General features: G+C 39.8%; 2 protein-coding genes across 8 annotated transcripts; one reads left to right on the top strand and one right to left on the bottom strand.

The window, feature by feature from the left end:
- Window positions 1-1,585: 1,585 nt before the first annotated feature.
- LOC119027015 (myelin-oligodendrocyte glycoprotein-like) lies at window positions 1,586-7,695 on the top strand. Of its 5 annotated transcripts, none has more exons than XM_037111807.1 (7): window positions 1,586-1,850; window positions 2,498-2,561; window positions 3,342-3,543; window positions 4,736-5,113; window positions 5,669-5,728; window positions 6,223-6,344; window positions 6,465-7,695. In XM_037111807.1, the coding sequence occupies exons 1-7, from the start codon at window positions 1,771-1,773 to the stop codon at window positions 6,486-6,488; spliced, it is 930 nt and encodes a 309-aa protein (XP_036967702.1). In that variant the 5' UTR covers window positions 1,586-1,770; the 3' UTR covers window positions 6,489-7,695. The 5 variants fall into 5 exon arrangements, with proteins under 5 accessions (XP_036967702.1, XP_036967703.1, XP_036967704.1 ...); XM_037111808.1 differs by lacking the exon at window positions 2,498-2,561 and having other exon boundaries at window positions 1,589-1,793; window positions 1,832-1,850; XM_037111809.1 differs by lacking the exon at window positions 2,498-2,561 and having other exon boundaries at window positions 1,589-1,850.
- LOC119027028 lies at window positions 7,230-17,381 on the bottom strand. 3 transcript variants are annotated; one of them, XM_037111831.1, is made up of 6 exons: window positions 17,236-17,381; window positions 14,040-14,092; window positions 13,113-13,466; window positions 12,934-13,017; window positions 11,702-11,823; window positions 7,230-11,600 (listed from the first exon to the last, which is right to left on the bottom strand). In XM_037111831.1, exons 2-6 carry the CDS (start codon window positions 14,083-14,085, stop codon window positions 11,568-11,570), a joined length of 639 nt encoding a protein of 212 aa, XP_036967726.1. In that variant the 5' UTR covers window positions 14,086-14,092; window positions 17,236-17,381; the 3' UTR covers window positions 7,230-11,567. The 3 variants fall into 3 exon arrangements, with proteins under 3 accessions (XP_036967726.1, XP_036967727.1, XP_036967725.1); XM_037111832.1 differs by lacking the exon at window positions 17,236-17,381 and adding an exon at window positions 16,390-16,789; XM_037111830.1 differs by lacking the exon at window positions 14,040-14,092.
- Between the last annotated feature and the right edge of the window lie 2,406 nt (window positions 17,382-19,787).

The following is a 19,787-nucleotide window of genomic DNA, read 5'->3' as shown; positions in this document are numbered from 1 at the left end:
GCCATCATCACATCATAACAATCCTACCTCAGATCGTCTAGATACCGTGGAGGATGTTGCGTAAGCGCGTCACCAAGCGCTCAAACAGAAGTGTATTGTGATTTGTTTGTGGAAAGGAGTCAGTGAAACCTGAAACGTAGCCACATGACATACTTAATGTCACAATCATCACAACATCATCTCAGTCATTAGTTAGTCACCTGAATCTGAGTTTCACATTTGGGACTTACATTTTTTTTTTATCGACTTGAATGTCCAGGATGACATTTATCATTGTTAGAAAATCATTTGCAACATTTTGAGAACATTTTTCACTACAGTCAACACCAGTAAAGAGATGGAGAGGGAGAGAAATCCACCAGACTCCCTTTGAAAATCGCTTGATTTTGTGCGTCATCAAGTTAAGACACTCTATAAACAAATTCGTTTAAGCCTTCTTGTAAATCCAACATATGTAGCAGCCTCTTTTTAGAGGGCTTTTAGAAGATGCTTTTGTCCAGATTCATCTATTGATGGCGTTGGCTGCCATGCAAAGTGCAGTTTGGGGTTTAGTGTCTTGCCCAATGGTACCTCAACATGCAGATTAGGGGAATCAAACCCGCAACCTTCCGATGACAAGACGCTGGCTCCACCCTGGATCCACAGCTGCCCCAAACTGGAACTCAAACACAGCTCGTATCTATGGAGTGAAATCCGCCAGACTTCTTTAGAAAACAGTCGATTTTATGTATCGTTGAATTAAGAGAGACCTTGTAAACTTTATTAATCTTGTTTTTATCGCAAATTATTTAATATTCAAACCTTCTTGTAAATGGTGCAGTTTCCGCATCAGAGCAGCAAGCTGTCAATTAAATGTCATTTAAGATGAACGGAAGTTGAGGGGGGGTCTCCCACACACACACACACACACACACACACACACACACACACACACACACACACCCATTTAACACTGATACTCAGCCCCTATGTGAGACCACCACCATGAAAGTGTGACTCATACAAACGTGACAGTAACGACACATTCCAGAAAACATTCAGGGACTTTCAGGTTGGCAGTATTTATTTGGTTGTGAAATGATCACAAGAAGAAAGTTCATCCATTAACGTCAGTTTCTTTCTTCTCTCTGGTTTGATGGTGCTCTCAGTTTGATAGATGAGGGGAATAAAGAGGGGGAGACTAGAGACACAACTCCAATTAATCTGGTTCACTCCTTTATCTTTTAAACATAAATTCTATGTATCATGTCAACACATCAATCACAGTCAACACCAGCAAGGAGATGAAGAGGCAGAGAAATTCTCCAGACTCCCTTAAAAATGCCTACATTTTGCGCGTCGTCGAGTTTCAGGAACCTTTTAAACTTTACTGAGCGCAGTTTCTGAATGTTCATATATATTTAAACCTTCTTGTAAATTCGGCAGATGTTACAGACTCGTTTTAGGGGGCGCAGTTCCCGCATCCGAGCATCTCTCTGGTTAAAATGTACTATTTACGAAATCCTTCATTAACTCGTCCATCTCTCTGGTGATTAATTATCTTCAATTTCTCTGTCAATTAAAATCAGATTTAAGTGGATGTGATGGGAGGTCTCGCGCTCTCTCTCTCTCACGCGCACACGGTGATGGCGCGAGACTTCACGGAAGTCACGCTGCTGAAGAAATGAGCTTTAAAACACATATTAATGTGACTTTAACCACGATGGTTTGGGTTGATTACAGTTCCTCTTCCGTTTTTAATACATATTTAAAGGGATTCTGTATGTAACAATGGATCCTCCGTGTGGATGTTTAACATTCGCCCTCCATAACGCATCAATACCATCAATCCTCCAATCATGGACCGACAGGTGAGTCTTGGTTTCTTTTAAAAACTCTCCCACGTGTCTCCTGTTGTCGGTAGCTCTCATTTCTGTCTCCTGGATAATAAACTATCAAAGGTAATAACTGAACCTGCACCTGGTGTGACAGTTCACTTCACTGATATATGATATTAAATGTAATATAACCATGAGACGCGGTGATGTCAGGAAACCCCTGCGCTTTCTGCCAAGCTTTTAGTGTCGCTTGCGCTTTTGGTTCCATTATGACCGCAGTATCACAGTATGAGCTGCTGTAAGCTTTTCACAGACCAAATAAATAAATAGATAAATAAATAGATTTTAAAAAAAACCCTGGTTAGTCCGATGGTGAGATCATCGTTATGTCGTAGCTCTGACATTTAAAGTTCGTACTTTCTGAAATCACACGAGATCATTTGGGGCACGTGAATCTACGGGAAGACACAAATGTACCCAGTGTTTGTCCGGTAACAGACAGTGTTTGTCCGGTTTTCCCAGATGTTAACAACAACTGGCTCTGTTTGTGACAAGTGAACATGATCCTTATAAGACCGCCTCCTGAAATTGATTAGTGCAGTAGGCGGGGGTTTACCCAAACGATGGTGATACTTCTAATCATTCTGATGACTTTCCCCGTGTTTCACATCTCGACTCAGTTGGTTTCATCCTCTCTGTCGTCCTGTTGCTGTTACATTTTCTTCTCCTGGACGCCTGTTGAAGGTAAAATCAGCATTATAGCGTTTATGGAATGAAGCTGCATAATTAAAATGTGTAAATGTCTCTTTTCTTAAAGGGGCACTGTGTAGTTTTGTATATAAGAAGTTAAAACTCGTATTTATTTGTAATATTAATGGGGAAACAGTAGCAAATGTGTATTTATTTATTTTTTTCCATCAGTGAATAAAGAAGCTGTTCTCAGAGGAAAATAAGAACACTGTTAGATCATAGAGAGGTGGCAGGGTCCGCCACATATAGACAATGTAAGACAGTAATAAATGGAGCTCGTTTGTATATTTAGTTTGCTGAAGCAGAAATAGATGTGATGCAAATGTCCACAGTCAGTCTGGCTTTATTTCTGTTTTTATCACCTGCTGTGTTTCTGCTTGATGTTTCAATGGTTACCTGCAACCATGGCAACAGGATTGTTATGGCGTTAGTTGGCTTAAGACTGCAAACTAATATTAAACCAGGCATTGTTAACTTGTAGTCATGGAGATCGATTAAATTAAAGACAGATCAAGGAAAATGTGATGTTGGATTCTTTAAATTTTCCTCTCATCATGTTCATTAGAAATCTGGTAGAAATACTTTAGTTTTGATTTGAGCACATAGATAGAATAACATTTTAATTGGTGAATTAGTTGAAGTATATTTGTTGAAGATTACGTCACTAAAGGTGTGGCTCCAGCTCTCTCTCAGGGGATCGTTTTAGGGGCAGGTGTGTGCGAGTGAATGATAATTCCCAATGGAGTCTGATTCATCTCAACATGTCTTCCACAGTTTTTGGGGAATCTGATGACTCACATTCATGTGATGAGTCGACATCGATCCTCTGCAGCAGCTGCAGCTTTGTCTTCAGTCTTCAGTCTGTGTTTGTTAAACCGACTCGTTTCAATGGACCCGGAGCTCAATCACAGCTTTTCTCCGTCTTCTGTAACTCTCATCGTCCTTCTGCTGATTTTCTCCTGCCCGCCTGCTGAAGGTAAACTCTTTTTATTCTCATATTTTCTCTTAACATAACCTGCAGCCTCACTCAGCAGTGTTCTGGGGACCTTATCTTCCTCTGAGAACAGCTTTTTTTTAATTTGGTTGTGAAAAAGGTAGAAATATCTGGGTGAATAATCTCATGAACACTGTAAATATTGAAGTCCTGAGTTTGAATTTCTTCTCCAAAACATTAAATGGAGGTACTTTCTCAGCTGAAGCTGCTCTGTCGTCTGGTACTGCACTTAAACAAAAGGTCTTTGTCTTACCATCATTGGATCAGTCACTAATTTGAAAGTCACAAGGACAACAGCTCCATTCAGCAGCTTCAACATTCATGATAAGCCACAGAACAAAGAGTGCCATAGACACAGAGGAGCAGGTGGGGCTGACGTAATGTCTGTGTTTTTTTTTTAAACAGTCGAGGTTAGGGCAGTTTCTTGTTGTGCGAGCTGTGATTTACATGAAGAAAAACACCTTTTTATTGCTGTTTTACAATAACTTAAATAAGGGGTTACAACGTTAATTAAAATGTATTATTGGTTGCTTCTTAAAGAAAAAGTTAGTTTGGAGCTCTGACTGAAGATAAGAATCATTATTAATTCATTTTCTTCATTCATCAGTTCATCGTTTGGTCTGTATAATTAAAAATACTTCCTTCCTTAGCTGAGCTGCAGATTAAAATAAAAGACCAGTTTGAACCGGTAGAGACCCACAACCCATTATGGTGTCACCTGTCTGTGGTTTGGCCTAAAACCAATTTAGATTACCAGTGTACAGCTGCTCTAACAGTCTTTTCAGGTCATGTGTTCTATATAGAGAGATGAAGTCACGGCCCTGCGGTGTCCCTAATATTTCATATTCCTCTTATTTCAGAAGAAACTAAAAGTCACAGTTGGTTGTAGGTTAAAGTGCTCGGTGAACGACATCGTCTCAGTCAACACACGTCACCAACACCAACATGGAGCCAACTGGGCTCAGAAAAGGTCATAAAAAAAGATAAAAATCACAATAAATCTGCTCATAGTGACAGTCAGCTCTGTAAGTAAACTAATAAACAGGAGCAGGAACACTGTCGCTAATGACGTATGTTCAGTCTGATATTTCATGACCATGATGACAAACTGAGACTCTATTGATTTTATGCAAAGCTTCAATTGTTAATATCAAAGTTTTCCTCCGTCTCTCAGGGAGTTTTAAGGTGATCGGGTCACCTGAGCCAGTCGTCGCTGCCCCGGGTGATGACATCATCCTGCCGTGTCATGTGGAGCCTCAGATCGACGTGACGGGTCTGACGGTGGAGTGGTCCAAGCCCGACCTTCAGCCTGACCCCAACGATCGCCTGCGCCGGGTCGAGTATGTCCATCTGTATCGGGACGCCCGAGAGGACCTGGACATGAAGATCGCAGAGTACGTCCAGAGGACGGAGCTGTTCGCAGACGGCCTGACACGAGGCAACATATCGCTGAAGATCACCAACGTGACGTTTGAAGATCAAGGAAGATATAAATGTTTCATCCCGAAGTTAAAGGGACATTTAAAGTATTCAATCATTTACCTCTCTGTTGGTGAGTGTTAAAATCTCATTTCTGGTCAAGATAAACTGCATTTAACTTGTGACAACGCTAACGTTGCTAACCCAGTTATCCAAATTAAAGGTGCAATATGTAAGAATTTTAGTTGAAAACATCCAAAAAGTAACTAAAATTATCAACAGAATGTGGAAATACCACTTTTGGATGTTTTTATTCAAGTTAGCATGCTAACCAGCTAGCCCGGCTGGATACAGAAGCTCTTGTGCTAACACTATCTTGGTACTCCAAACCTTCAGCCTGGACTGCTAGCTGCACAGCTAACTGTGCTAACAGCATCTACAGTGAGTAGCAGTTAGTTACCAATTCTTACATACTGCACCTTAGTTTCATTGTTTCACTTAAAATCTTTGTAATTTTATCACCATTTTGTCATGTATATATGATGTCAAAAATAATATTTATACAAGATATATGCCTCGAATAACTTTAAAACTCGGTGGCTAATTTTTTCAACAACCTACGCAGCTGTTTCCACCACAGGAAGCTGCTGTCTGCTCTAAATATTGATATGTGTGTTTTATTTTCCAGAGTCGGTTACAGAGACGCCACTGCAGACACCTGCTCCGAAAGAGGAAACAGATGTCAGCGGTGAGAACATGAGCCTTTGTTTTTAATCTTATCTAAACGCAACATTTTCCACTGCCAAAAGCCGTGGGCAAGCAAACATAACCAAGGTAACAGGAGATTGTATTCGTTCATGATTCTGCATAGACGAGACGAACAGATGCCGTTTACGCTGTTATCACTCATAAATGTGGGAAAATATGCACGTGACGTGGGAGCGTGTAACCGTTTAACGAGCCCTCAATGGAACATTTGTTCATCTACAGTATAAAAGCATATTGTTAAGCTTTCGTCATGATTTTTGACATTCAGCTCCTGCCACATTTTCCTGGTTGAGCACAGCTAGTGGATCACAGAGAAATAAACCAAATAAAATCAGGTATTCTGAGTGCATAAATAAAAAATATGAAACTCATTAAACCCGTCCTCTCATCGTCAGCCTTTTCCCATCCAGTTGATTAATTGCCATCTTTTTTGTTTCTCTTGTGTTGATAATCTCTTGTTTGTTTGGTATCCAGGTGACGATCTATCCATGAGATATGGGCTGATCACAGGTGTGTGTGTCGGCGGCTTTTTAATGATCCTGCTGGTTGTTGGAGCCATATATTTATACTGGAGACACAAGCGTCAAAAACAAGAAGTACGTGAGAGGCTTGTTTTGTATTTTCTTAATGTTTGAGTGCTGGAAACAGAACATGCAATTTGCTTTTTGTGAGACAGTTGACTGACTCATTGTTTTCTTTTTTAACTGTCTATCCAGAACAACAAGCAACCTGTAATCTAGGTGCCTTGCTAGATGCTGACAGATGCTGACAGATGTTAGCAGAGAAGAGAAAACACTACAAGCTTTGATCTCACCAGTTAGTGCAAGGATTCCAACCAACAACCCTCCAGCCACAGATGTCCACACTGGAGGGAGGAAGGAGGGAAAGCTTGTTGCTTCGAGCTGAAGTTGAACTTTGACCCTGTTGCTTAAAAATCTTTTGGCCATGTGACGTCTGGAGACCTTTAACACAGGATTTCTTCACCTCAAACGTCAATCTAATTGGATTTCCATCTGCTTTGCATGTGAACTCTGATCAGATGTGGACACAAAGAAGCAACTCATCTCTATTTTCATAACTTTGCATCAGAGATGAAGTCATTTGAATGTCTTGGTTTCCCTCATCTGCTGCAGGCAATGACGAATTTGCAACCTGGATAAATTTCAACTTCCTCTGTTGTTTTGCACCAGAATCTGGTTGTTTGTTGTCCAATGACTGAACACACAGAAACAGAAGTGTTACATCTGAGACCAGCTGCAGATCTCACACATCACCAGTTAAATATAGTTTCTCAGTTTTGATGCCACTTTTAGAAATGCAAATGTGTGTTTTACTCTCATGTAAAGAGATGCTGTATCAGCTGATTTGAAAGTGTTCTCCGCTCCATCAGACCGCGGCTGTAAAGGCGTCGGCAGAGTTTTGTTTTATAGGAGGAGATCAACCTCATGTTCATTTGTACTTTTGGGATTTTATATGTGATGTGTTCTTTGTGGTGTGTGTGTGTGTGTGTGTGTGTGTGTGTGTGTGTGTGTGTGTGTGTGTGTGTGTGTATCAGTATAGTTGTGGTTCTTGATCACTAGATGTTAAAGGCTGCCTGCCTGTTGTGCCCTCACCAGGTTTGTGTGTTTCACACATTTACATCATCCATGTTTATTTATTTATCTATCTGCGATTTAAACTCTTTTGAAAACAAAAATGCACTTTTTTTGACTGACTTTTAGACAGAAAGGTGAAAGGTCAAACCTTTTTTTGTAGACAAATTGCCAAATGAAACCGTTTCTTAGGATTACACTGTGTTTGCATCACCATGTGTGACTTATGACCCTATGACTTGTGTATCTGTGGTAAAGTTCACGTTTTCCAACAGCTGACAGCTGCTTAAAAGTTATATTGGTATTAACACCCTGTCAAAATCCCCTGATTCATTTTAAATGTTTCTCAACTTTGGTCTCGTTTTTGTTTTGGTCTTTTTGCTCCACGAAACTCATCAGCTTTGAGTTCTTGCCGACAGATTCATACAGTGTTTTGTTTGGACAGCACTGTAGATAATTCGCTTTAAAGGAAACCCCTTCCCCCTCACGCTGATGGAAATCCCAGTAAAGTTTTTTCTGGACCTTCACAACAAACCAGCGGTACAGCATTCTCCCAAACAACAGAAGTAAACAGGGACTTCTTTTTAAAACAGAAACAAACAGTCTCTAGTATTTTTTTGTTGTTGTTGTTATTTAAAGTTTCAAAAAAGGTCCTTGTCAACTTCAGGTGTTTCTGAGTTTTTTGGGGTTTTTTTGCTGTGAAGTCCCAGAAATGTTTTGTGGACTTACAAAACTTCACCTAACTTTCCATCAGCATGAGAGGTATTGAGTGAATTTTCATTTTTGGGTGAACTGTTCCTTTGATGCTCGAGTTACCATATTTTCTCGCCTATAAGCAAAGGGTTACACCTTGAAGCGTCTCCTGGGTCAGAATCTGATGTGTTTTCACCTTCAGTGGAAATACCCTTTTCGATATTGGTTTTATATGACATGTTCTGTTTGATAAAGCCTGTGACAGCATGCTGAGCCATCAGGATTGTTCAGGCTGTATCTGCTTTCACGCAGACAAAGGAAACATCAGCACTCTGAGAGAGCTCACAGCATTTAAAAGGAAATTGGAGACTTTGGGGAATTTGTTTTTTTAAATTTCTTCATACTGAGGCGCTGTATTGCAGGCAACTGTACCGGTTTCAGGTTCTTGAAGATGTTTTCACTTCTCACCTGTGGGGGAGTCGCAGGCTTTTAAACTCTGTGTGGGAGTGTCCTCACAGTACAGTACTGCTTCCAACTCCCACAGGTGTCAGGTGGGTGTTTCCTTTTTCCACATGATTTCGTCCTCCTGACAGCCTGGCAAACAAATACAATGACCCTGAAGAAAACCACCCGGCCACTTCTAAGATTATTCATCTGAAAGTTTTCTTTATTTCATGCATTTGCAGCCTTGAAGACTTTAATTTTTAACTTAGGACTCTACTTCACTTCACTTCAGACCTCGACCCAGTGAGTCACATGTCTGAATTATTTTCATAAAATGTATTTATGGCTGATGATTCACACTAATATTAGGAGACAGTTCCTCATGGGCCAATAGTAGTCACAGAGATGAGCAATACATGAAATAACAATTTTTTTTAAGGATCTAACTTTTCCTCTTAACATGACTGCTACTGTAGTTTAATATATAATGTTTACATTCAAAAACCAAAACCATAGAGAAACCCATTAAGCCTCAGACTGGAAGAGAACCTCTCCAACATTTCATTTTTTGTTTTGTCCCCTGAAATACACTATGCACTATGCACTATACACTAGGATTGCTTAAAATCAGTCACAGGATAATCTTCCTCATCTATGTAATGACCTCATATTAAATGGTGCAATGTTTTTTGTATTGATTTGATTGTCCAGGATATCATGTATCTGTCCGATATTAACAATCCTTTCCAGCATTTTGAGAACACTTTGCACTCCAGCAGACAGCATACTTGAACACCAACATTTTATAGGTCAAAGCAGCTGTATTAGAATAGAATAGAATAGAATAGAAGTACTTTATTGATCCAAGACTGGGAAATTATTTTGTTACAGCAGCAGTACGTCCGCAATAACAAAAGAAAGAAAAAGAAAAGAAAAACACACTGCACAGAACATAAATAGAAAACAAGATATATACAAGGTATACACAGTGCAAACTACACTATAAACAATAAAAATCTGTACAACTGTACAAGAAATAAACAATTTCTATGGATGTGCAATAACAGAACAGCCCACTTTAAATTCTCTTGTGGAAATACTGCATGATGTCCTTGTGGGCCTTTATTATTACTTTAATACAATCGTGATATGAAAAGTGTTTTACAGCATTTAGAGTCAATAAAAAAACGTATTATACAAATCAATCACTTTGTAATTAAGAAAATAAACCAGACAGAAATATGAAGACACAGCTGACTGAGACAGAAACAAACTGCACTCAGTACAGTGTCTTTGAGATGAAGAGCGCCCTCTGCTGACCTTTATCTTTAACACCAGCGTCAACAGATGACAGCTTTTCTTTCATTCACAGTAACAGACAGTAAATAACAAATAAAAACCAAACAGCAGCACTTCATTTCACTTTAAACTGCACATCACAACCAGGAAAGGTTAAAGATCCATCAGAGAAAGTTAAATCTGTTTATAGAATATGGATAGACAATCAAAACTTAAAGATCATTAAGGCCTAATTCATCATATAGAGCTATAAATGAAAAAGGTAACTACATAAAGTGCAAAGTGTCGTTACACCTGGTGTACAAGGTCGACATGTTTCTCAGCACTGAAGGTGATCCCATTACCAGCATACCAGCACCAAAACACCCCCTTAAAACTGCAAGGAGACTGGCAACGTTAGTCATCAACTCTCTGAACTCTTAATCCTGAAGGGGGATCAGCAGACATGTTGGAGTGAAAGTAAAGTTGGATCAGCTGAACTGGCCATAAACTCAGAAATATCAATATATATTATCCATAAATGAATAAACAAGCTGTTCTCAGAGGAAAATAAGGCCCCAGAGCACTGAAGATGGAATGGTGGCAGGGTCCACCACATATTAACAAAGTAAAACAGTTTGACATGGATGTGATCCACAAAATGAAGCTCAGACCACCAAAGCGAGAGAATTATGAGGGAAGGCTGCCATGTTCCGTGACAGAGCCCACTGTCACAGAAGACAAAGCTGCTGCTCCAGAGGATCAGTCTCGACACATCGTAGAAGCTCCAGTTTCAAACCACCAGACTCCCTTTAAAAAACACCAAATTTTACACTTCATAATCGTCCTGGAACCCTTTCTATGACACATTCTTACCTAATTACAACCACGTTGTCCTTTTTCATAACTTGACTGAACATGTTGAGGAAGAAAGAAAACGTCTGACACTCAGTTTAAAGCCTGACTAGATTCTGGCGCAAAAACAAGAGAGGAAGTTTAAATTCATCCAGGCTGCAAATTCGTCCCTGTCTGCAGCAGATGAGGGAACCAAGATATTCATCAGACTTCATCTCTGATGCCAAGTGAAAATGAAAACAGAGTTGAGTTGCTTCTTTGAGTCCACATCTGACCAGAGTTCACATGCAAGGCAGATGGAAATCCAACTAGGTCGAAGTTTTAGTGAAGAAAAATCCACTGCTAAAGGTCTCCAGACGTCACATGGCCAAAAGATTTTAGAGCCACAGGATCAAAATTCATCTTCTGCTCGAACCAACAGGATTTCCCTCCGTCCTCTCTCCAGTGTGAACATCTATGACTGGAGCGGGTTGCTGGTTTAAATCCTTGCGCTAACTGGTGAGATCCAAGCTTGCAGTGCTTTCTCTGCTAACATCTCTCAAAATGCCCTTCGAGCAAGGCAGCTTAAAGTGAAACTCTCAGCAAAAAGCAACCAAGGCTTTATTTGAGATTGAATATGAGGAGATGCAACAGCAAACGCAAGTAGTTAAAAAACCTTCTTTTTCATAAACTCTGTGTACATAAACAATGTTCTCAATGCTCGTGTTCCAGAGTAGAGACTCTGGTGACACTACGAGCAAAGTTTCATGTTGTGTCGAGCCTTCTTAGTGTTGATTAGTGATTTTGATGCCATCGCATCTCTGCCCCCAGCACTCCCATTCAAAATTAACGTGCCCAAAAAGCAAATACAGTCAATCTTAAAAGTGCCTCTTTCATCGTGATTATGCTTTTACACGAAGGTTTGACTCATAGTCAATCCCAAATAAAGCCTTGGTTGCTTTTTGGCAGAGTTTCACTTTAAATGGTTTCCGTTATGATCTGGAAGGACAGCTGAAAAAGAAAACGATGAATCAGTCTCACAAAAAACAAATTGTATGTGTTGTTTCCAGCACTCAAACATTAAGAAAATACAAAACAAGCCTCTCACGTACTTCTTGTTTTTGATGCTTGTGTCTCCAGTATACATATATGGCTCCAACAACCAGCAGGATCGTTAAAAAGACGCCGACAAACACACGTGTGATCAGCCTGTCTCTCATGGAGAGATCATCACCTGGATACCAAACAAACAAAAGGTGATGAGAGTGACTGAAACTGGAATAAACCACTGAAAAATGTTATTAATGGTAATTAATCAACTGGGAAAAGCTGAAGATGAGAACATGGGTTTAATGTTTTTATTATCCTATTTATTATCCTTATTTATCCTCCCAGGATAATTGCTTTTTATTTTGTTTATTTCTCTGATGAGCCACTAGCTGTGCCCCTTTATTTCTTCCATTGGAACACAGCTTTTATTAAAGTTGAATACTTTGAAATGTTTTAACTGGATTTAAAAGTCGAATAAGACCTAAAATCAAGAAAAGACACAGGACAGGCTGTCACCATGTCACAATATCAGAGTTTCACTGGATGATATATTTAAAAGGCCAAACAGTGACAATAAAGAAACTCCATCCTGGAAAAATATAATTGGCTGCTGAGTCTCATCTCCAGGTCAACAAATACCACACTTTGTGTTGATGTTCAACCCAAGCTGCCAACCAGGGCATCAGTATTTGATTTCCTGGGGATGAGACTCAATAATCAGCCATCTTTCTCCAGGAACTTACATTTAATTGATTTAAATGCATTCAGACGCTTGCTGTGCACACTAAATCTGTTAAAGACGCAATATGTAAGAACTGGCCACCTCTCAAATTCATACTCAAAACAAGTAAGAATTTGTGGCAGCACTGGACTTTGGATCGACTTCCTCCTACAACATGGCGGCCTGTTTGTGAAATGTGTTTCTGGAGAACTTACAGGCAAGAAATAACTGAAAAAAGTGCCAAATTGTCGTCGTTTTGACTCAAAAGTTTTCATAGGTTTTCAGATGCATCCAGTGCGACTTTCCACCTCTGGAAATCATAAAAACTAACCATTGTCAAGTTACAATGACGACAGATTTGACACCTGCATGGCTTCAGTGAACTTTCCAAATGAGACCCCATGTTGGTGCAGTTTAAAGTGCAATAGCAGACAACCCACAAGTGGTGTCCATCCAATCAGGTGCAGCCAAGAGAGTTTGTTATGTTGCAGTTGTCAGTTGGTCCTCAAAATCAGATTTGGCAACAGTTTCCCATGATGCATTATTTCTGTATGAGTAACCATGGTGACCTACCTTCAGTTGAAGCTGGTGTGGTGATGTTGTGTTCCTCGTGTCCTCTGTTTTCTCCTCGAGAGGTCACATTCAAGACAAAGTGTTCTGTGGGTGTAAATCAGGAGGCTGTTAGATTCTGATGTCTGACCCGTGTGGCAGTAACATGTTTCCATCCTGCACTGCAGCAGAGTTCAGCTCACCTGTGGTCACCAGCAGCCATCTCCTCGTCTTCTTGTCATAATTAGTATTCAGGTCACACCAGTAGCTTCCAGAGTCCTCAGTCTTGAGTCTGGACACATGAAGTCTGATCCGTCCGTCTCTGAGGGCGTCTTTGTCACACTGGACTCGTCCTGCAAACTGTTGATCCTGTTGAGACTCTGGGACGTCGATGCTGTTAAACATTTGATACAAAAGCTTTGAAGGGTTTGACTGGAGAAAACAAGCCATGTTGGTGAGAGACATGTTGGTTCTGATGGGACTGTTCCAGCTGATGGTGATGTCATCGTCCTCCTCTGCCTGATAGAAGGTCGCTGTCATTGCCACAGCAGACATCACTGCAGACAAGAGAGAGGACAAAGAGAAACATCATGTGGACTAACATCAAACTTCACCTCATTTCAGCCTGAAACATTTTTATCAAGGAACTGGAAGATCCTGAACTAATGCAGCGATATAGATTTAGTTTTTACTGTGTGTGTCCACCAGGTGAGGGATGATGCCTGACTAGGTGTCCATTATCAGGTATTAATGGACCACCGTGGTTACTTGCCAAAGGTAAAAACTGTAATTTATATTTTCGGGCATTTTGTGATCAAAATCTAAAGTTTTTCACAAACAGTAACCTCCTGTATCACCTGAGGGTTTGACTAATAGCTGGAACAATGTGTTATATGTATGTAGTTTCATAGGTGTCTGTTCATCAGGGGTTAACTGACGTCCTGCAGCCAATCAGAATTAAGAATTCACCAGACCATGATATAAATGTTCTTAACTTTCAACCAGCCACCAGAACTGCAGCAATTAATCAATGAAGGAATATTTATTGTCAACCATGTTGATAATGGATCTTCAAAATATTTATGTATTTTAATAAAATTAAATTAAATGTGGGTTGCAGGACCACTGACCACAGACAGAGGAGGACAGAACCACGAGCAGAACCATCAAGATCATCTTCTTCCTGTCACATAGGAGACAGTTTTATTACAGGAACCAGATCTGACTTCATCAAACATCACAGTTTTATAATAAACTGGCTTGATCCATTAAACTCAAACTTCTGGCAGATCAATGACACATTATTACTATAAGTAAGTGAATATACAATATTAACAGGTTGAAATTAACACTTTGTCTCAGTGTCACATGTTGTCATGACTCGAAATCTAATTTAATTTAACTTAATTTAAATTTCTGCTTACAGATGCTAAATTCACCCTTTATGTCTATGATGTGCCAACTGTAATACTGAGCATGCTAAAATAAACTGCAACTTTTTGCCACATTATCCAAAAAAATGTTTTAAAAACACGTGAATTTTGTAATGTTACTTTTGACCAGATTTACAGCAATATTTGTGAACAAATTATACTTAATTATACTTAATGCTTGTTCTATCATTTCTGATTACATTTTTCTATTGTAAACAAAATAGTTACATTAAAATAACAACAACAACAGTTTGTCATTGATTGTTGAAGATTCAGGCTCCATAAACTCTTCTGACTCAGATAAACAGCAGTGTTGGAGACACTGAACACAAAATAAATGATAAATAGAAATAAGTAAAAATGTAAAGCTAGTAAATATGTTAGTTGAGAGGTTAAAGAGAGCCAATCATCACGCTGAAGATTCACTTCCTTTCTCCGTACCTGCTGACTGTGCAAAATATCCTGTCAGTCATCAACTTTCAGCAGACATGTTGAAGTGAAAGTACAGTTGGATCAGCGGAGCTGGCTACAAACTCAGAAATACCAATATATGTTACCCATAAATGAATAAATAAGCAGTATACAGAGAAATGACATAACAAAGTTTGAAGACAGAGTGGTGGCAGGGTCCGCCACAGACACACAAAGTAAAAGACGATGATGTGGATGTGATCCAAATGTCCACAGTTAGTTTGGTTTCTGTTTTTATCATCAGATTTAGACTGTAAACTGATGTTAAATCAGCCGGTCCGACCGAAGCTGCAGGTTACAGTAACAGGAAATATGATAAAGAAAATAATCTACTCAGTTTTAGTTGAGTTTACCTTCAGCAGGCCTACAGGAGAAAATCAGTTAAGAGTTACAGAATCAGACTCCATCACCAGACTCCCTTTGAAAAACACTAAGTTATGAGACTCATCACATTAGGAGACACTTTATAGTCACCCTGAACCTCTGTCTATGAAATATTCTTGCTTATTTAGGTTTCCTTGTTAATCCGGCAAACATTATACGTGACAATATTTCTCTCTTTGTGTAACGCCTGTTATGTATTTATCTACCTCCTCTTCTTGTTCTGGTTGTATCTTCATCTGAATTTCCCTGCGGTGTGATAAATAAAGACCATCTAATATAATCTAATATTAGTTACAGTTGGGGGTTTCACAAACTCCCAGAGAGACTATAACTAGAACCCTGCTTATATGCTGCTTTCTTCGTATTCTTCCAGTAGTAACTCTTGTTATACGACAATTGAAGTGTCGTCATGTATAATGCGTATGTATGCATTTGGGAATTATCATTCACTCGCAGACAAAGACCCCCTTCCCCTAAAACGATCCCCTGAGAGAGAGCTGGAGCCACACCTTTAGTGACGTAATCTTCAACAAATATACTTCAACTAATTCACCAATTAAAATGTTATTTTATCTATGTGCTCAAATCAAAACCAAAGTATTTCTACCAGATTTCTAATGAACATGATGAGAGGAAAATTTAAAGAATCCAACATCACATTTTCCTTGATCTGTCTTTAATTTAATCGATCTCCGTGACTACAAGTTAACAATGCCTGGTTTAATATTAGTTTGCAGTCTTTAGCCAACTAACACTATAACAATCCTGTTGCCATGGTTGCAGGTAACCATTGAAACATCAAGCAGAAACACAGCAGGTGATAAAAACAGAAATGAAGCCAGACTGACTGTGGACATTTGCATCACATCTATTTCTGCCTCAGCAAACTAAATATACAAACGAGCCCCATTTATTACTGTCTTACATTGTCTATATGTGGCGGACCCTGCCACCTCTCTATGATCTAACAGGGTTCTTATTTTCCTCTGAGAACAGCTTCTTTATTCACTGATGGAAAAAATACATATATACATTTCTGAGTTTGTTACTATATACCTATGCTGTATGCAAATATATGGGTTTGAATTCCTGATATACAAAACTACACAGTGCCCCTTTAAGAAAAGAGACATTCATGCATGTTAATTATGCAGCTTCACTCCATAAACACCAGGTATAATGCTGATTTTACCTTCAACAGGCGTCCAGGAGAAGAAATGCAACAGCAACAGGACGACAGAGCGTATGAGACCAACTGAGTCGAGGTGTGAAACACAGGGAAACTTAAAGCTCACCAGAATAATCAGAAGTATCACCATCACTTGGGTAAAACCCCGCCTACTTATAGACTAATCAAATTCAGGAGCCGGTCTTATAAGGGTTAGGGTTAATATCGTGTAATATCGTGCCAACATAATAATGGAACCAGTCATGTACATGTTCATCAGGGGAAATAGAGACATCTTTATCAAACATTTCTTAGAGGCGCTTCTGTAAATCAAGTCAAAAGGCGGAAGTATAGAGACGATCTGTGGGATCATGTTCACTAGTCACAAACAGAGCCAGCTGCTGTTAACATCTGGGAAAACCCAACAAACACTGTCTGTTACAGGACAAACATTTGTGTCTTCCTGTAGATTCACGTGCCCCAAATGATCTCGTGTGATTTCGGAAAGTAAAATGTCAGAGCTACGACATGACGATGATCTCACCATCGGACTAACTAGGGTTATTTATTTATCTATTTATTTATTTGGTCTGTGAAAAGCTTACAGCAGCTCATACTGTGATACTTCGGTCATAATGGAACCAAAAGCGCAAGCGACACTAAAAGCTTGGCAGAAAGCGCAGGGGTTTCCTGACATCACCGCGTCTCATGGTTATATTACATTTAATATCATATATCAGTGACCTCATTTGTCACACAAGGTGCAGGTTCAGTTATTACCGTTGATAGTTTATTATCCAGGAAACAGAAATGAGAGCTACCGACAGCAGGAGACACGTGGGAGAGTTTTTAAAAGAAACCAAGACTTACCTGTCGGTCCATGATTGTAAAACATCCACACGGAGGATCCATACAGACAGAATCCCATTAAATATGTATTAAAAAACGGAAGAGGAACTGTAATCAACCCAAACCATCATGGTTAAAGTCACATTATTATGAGATCTGAAGCTCATTTCTTCAGCAGCGTGACTTCCGTGAAGTCTCACATCAACAGAGAGAGAGAGAGCGCGAGACCTCCCATCACATCCACTTAAAATCTGATTTTAATTGACAGAGAAATTGAAGATAATTAATCACCAGAGAGATGGACGAGTTAATGAAGGATTTCGTTGTACATTTTTACCAGAGAGATGCTTGGATGCGGGAACTGCGCCCCCTAAAACGAGTCTGTAACATCTGCCGAATTTACAAGAAGGATTAATTATATAAGAATATCCAGAAACTGCGCTCAGTAAAGTTTAAAAGGTTTCTGAAACTCGACGACGCGCAAAATGTAGGCATTTTTAAGGGAGTCTGGAGAATTTCTCTGCCTCTTCATCTCCTTGCTGGTGTTGACTGTGATTGATGTGTTGACATGATACATAGAATTTATGTTTAAAAGATAAAGGAGTGAACCAGATTAATTGGAGTTGTGTCTCTAGTCTCCCCCTCTTTATTCCCCTCATCTGTCAAACTGAGAGCACCATCAAACCAGAGAGAAGAAAGAAACTGACGTTAAATGTGTTTAAACTCTGGATGAACTTTCTTCTTGGCCAACCTGAAAGTCCCTGAATGTTTTCTGGAATATGTCATTACTGTTGGTCTCGTTTGTATGAGTCACACTTTCATGGTGGTGGTCTCACATAGGGGCTGAGTATCAGTGTTAAATGTGTGTGTGTGTGTGTGTGTGTGTGTGTGTGTGTGTGTGTGTGTGTGGGAGACCCCCCCTCAACTTCCGTTCATCTTAAATGACATTTAATTGACAGCTTGCTGCTCTGATGCGGAAACTGCACCAGTTAAAATGAGGCTATCACAGCCGAATTTACAAGAAGGTTTAAATATTCAATAATTTGAGATAAAAACAAGATTAATAAAGTTTACAAGGTCTCTCTTAATTCAACGATACACAAAATCGACTGTTTTCTAAGGAAGTCTGGTGGATTTCACTCCATTGCTACGAGCTGTGTTTGAGTTCCAGTTTGGGGCAGCTGAGGCTCAGGGGTGGAGCCAGCATCTTGTCATCGGAAGGTTGCAGGTTTGATTCCCCTAATCTGCATGTTGAGGTGCCATTAGGCAAGACACTAAACCCCAAACTGCACTTTGCCTGGCAGCCAACGCCATCAATAGATGAATCTGGACAAAAGCATCTTCTAAAAGCCCTCTAAAAAGAGGCTGTAACATACAGTGGGTACGGAAAGTATTCAGAACCCTTTCAATTTTTCACTCTTTGTTTCATTGCAGCCATTTGCTTAAATCAAAAAAGTTCATTTTATTTCTCATTACTGTACACTCAGCATCCCATCTTGACAGAAAAAAACAGAAATGTAGAAATTTTTGCAAATTTATTAAAAAAGAAAAACTGAAATATCACATGGCCACAAGTATTCAGAACTTTTGCTGTGACACTCATATTTAACTCACATGCTGTCCATTACTTCTGATCCCTCTTGAGACAGTTCTGCTCCTTCATTGGAGTCCAGCTGTGTTTAATTAAACTGATTGGACTTGATTAGGAAAGGCACACACCTGTCTATATAAGACCTTACAGCTCACAGTGCGTATCAGAGCAAATGAGAATCATGAGGTCGAAGGAACTGCCCAAGGAGCTCAGAGATGACCAGAACTCTTCCTAGACCTGGCCGTCCAGCCAAACTGAGCAATCGTGGGAGAAGAGCCTTGGTGAGAGAGGTAAAGAAGAACCCAAACATCACTGTGGCTGAGCTCCAGAGATGCAGTAGGGAGATGGGAGAAAGTTCCACAAAGTCAGCTATCACTGCAGCCCTTCACCAGTCGGGGCTTTATGTCTCACAAGACTCCCAGACTATGAGAAATAAGATTCTCTGGTCTGATGAGACCAAAATTGAACTTTTTGGTGTTAATTCTAAGCAGTATGTGTAGATAAAACCAGGCACTGCTCATCACCTTCCTAATACAATCTCAACAGTGAAACATGGTGGTGGCAGCATCATGCTATGGTTTGTTTTTTGTTTTTTTTTCAGCTGCAGGGACAGGACGACTGGTTGCAACTGAAGGAAAGATGAATGCTGCCAAGTACAGAGATATCCTGGAGGAAAACCTCTTCCAGAGTGCTCAGGACCTCAGACTAGGCCAAAGGTTCACCTTCCAACAAGACAATGAGCCTAAGCACACAGCTAAAATAACAAAGGAGTGGCTTCGGAACAATCTGTGACCAAGAGCCCTGTTTGAGCGCATGGTGATGCGCTTACTCAATATCCTCCATCTAGACGATCTGATGTAGGATTGTTATGATGTGATGATGGCGAGATAAAAGAGTCTTTAGAGCAGTAACACCAGACGACGGAGCACATTCCTGAAATTGTTGACATTTTTCTTTAACTGGATCTTGGCAACATTTCTGT

This window comes from Acanthopagrus latus, chromosome 10 (assembly GCF_904848185.1).
Source record: "Acanthopagrus latus isolate v.2019 chromosome 10, fAcaLat1.1, whole genome shotgun sequence".
In the NCBI taxonomy this organism is placed as follows: Eukaryota; Metazoa; Chordata; class Actinopteri; order Spariformes; family Sparidae; genus Acanthopagrus; species Acanthopagrus latus.
Note: the sequence above shows the minus strand (reverse complement) of the source record. Positions and strands in the feature narration are given on the sequence as shown.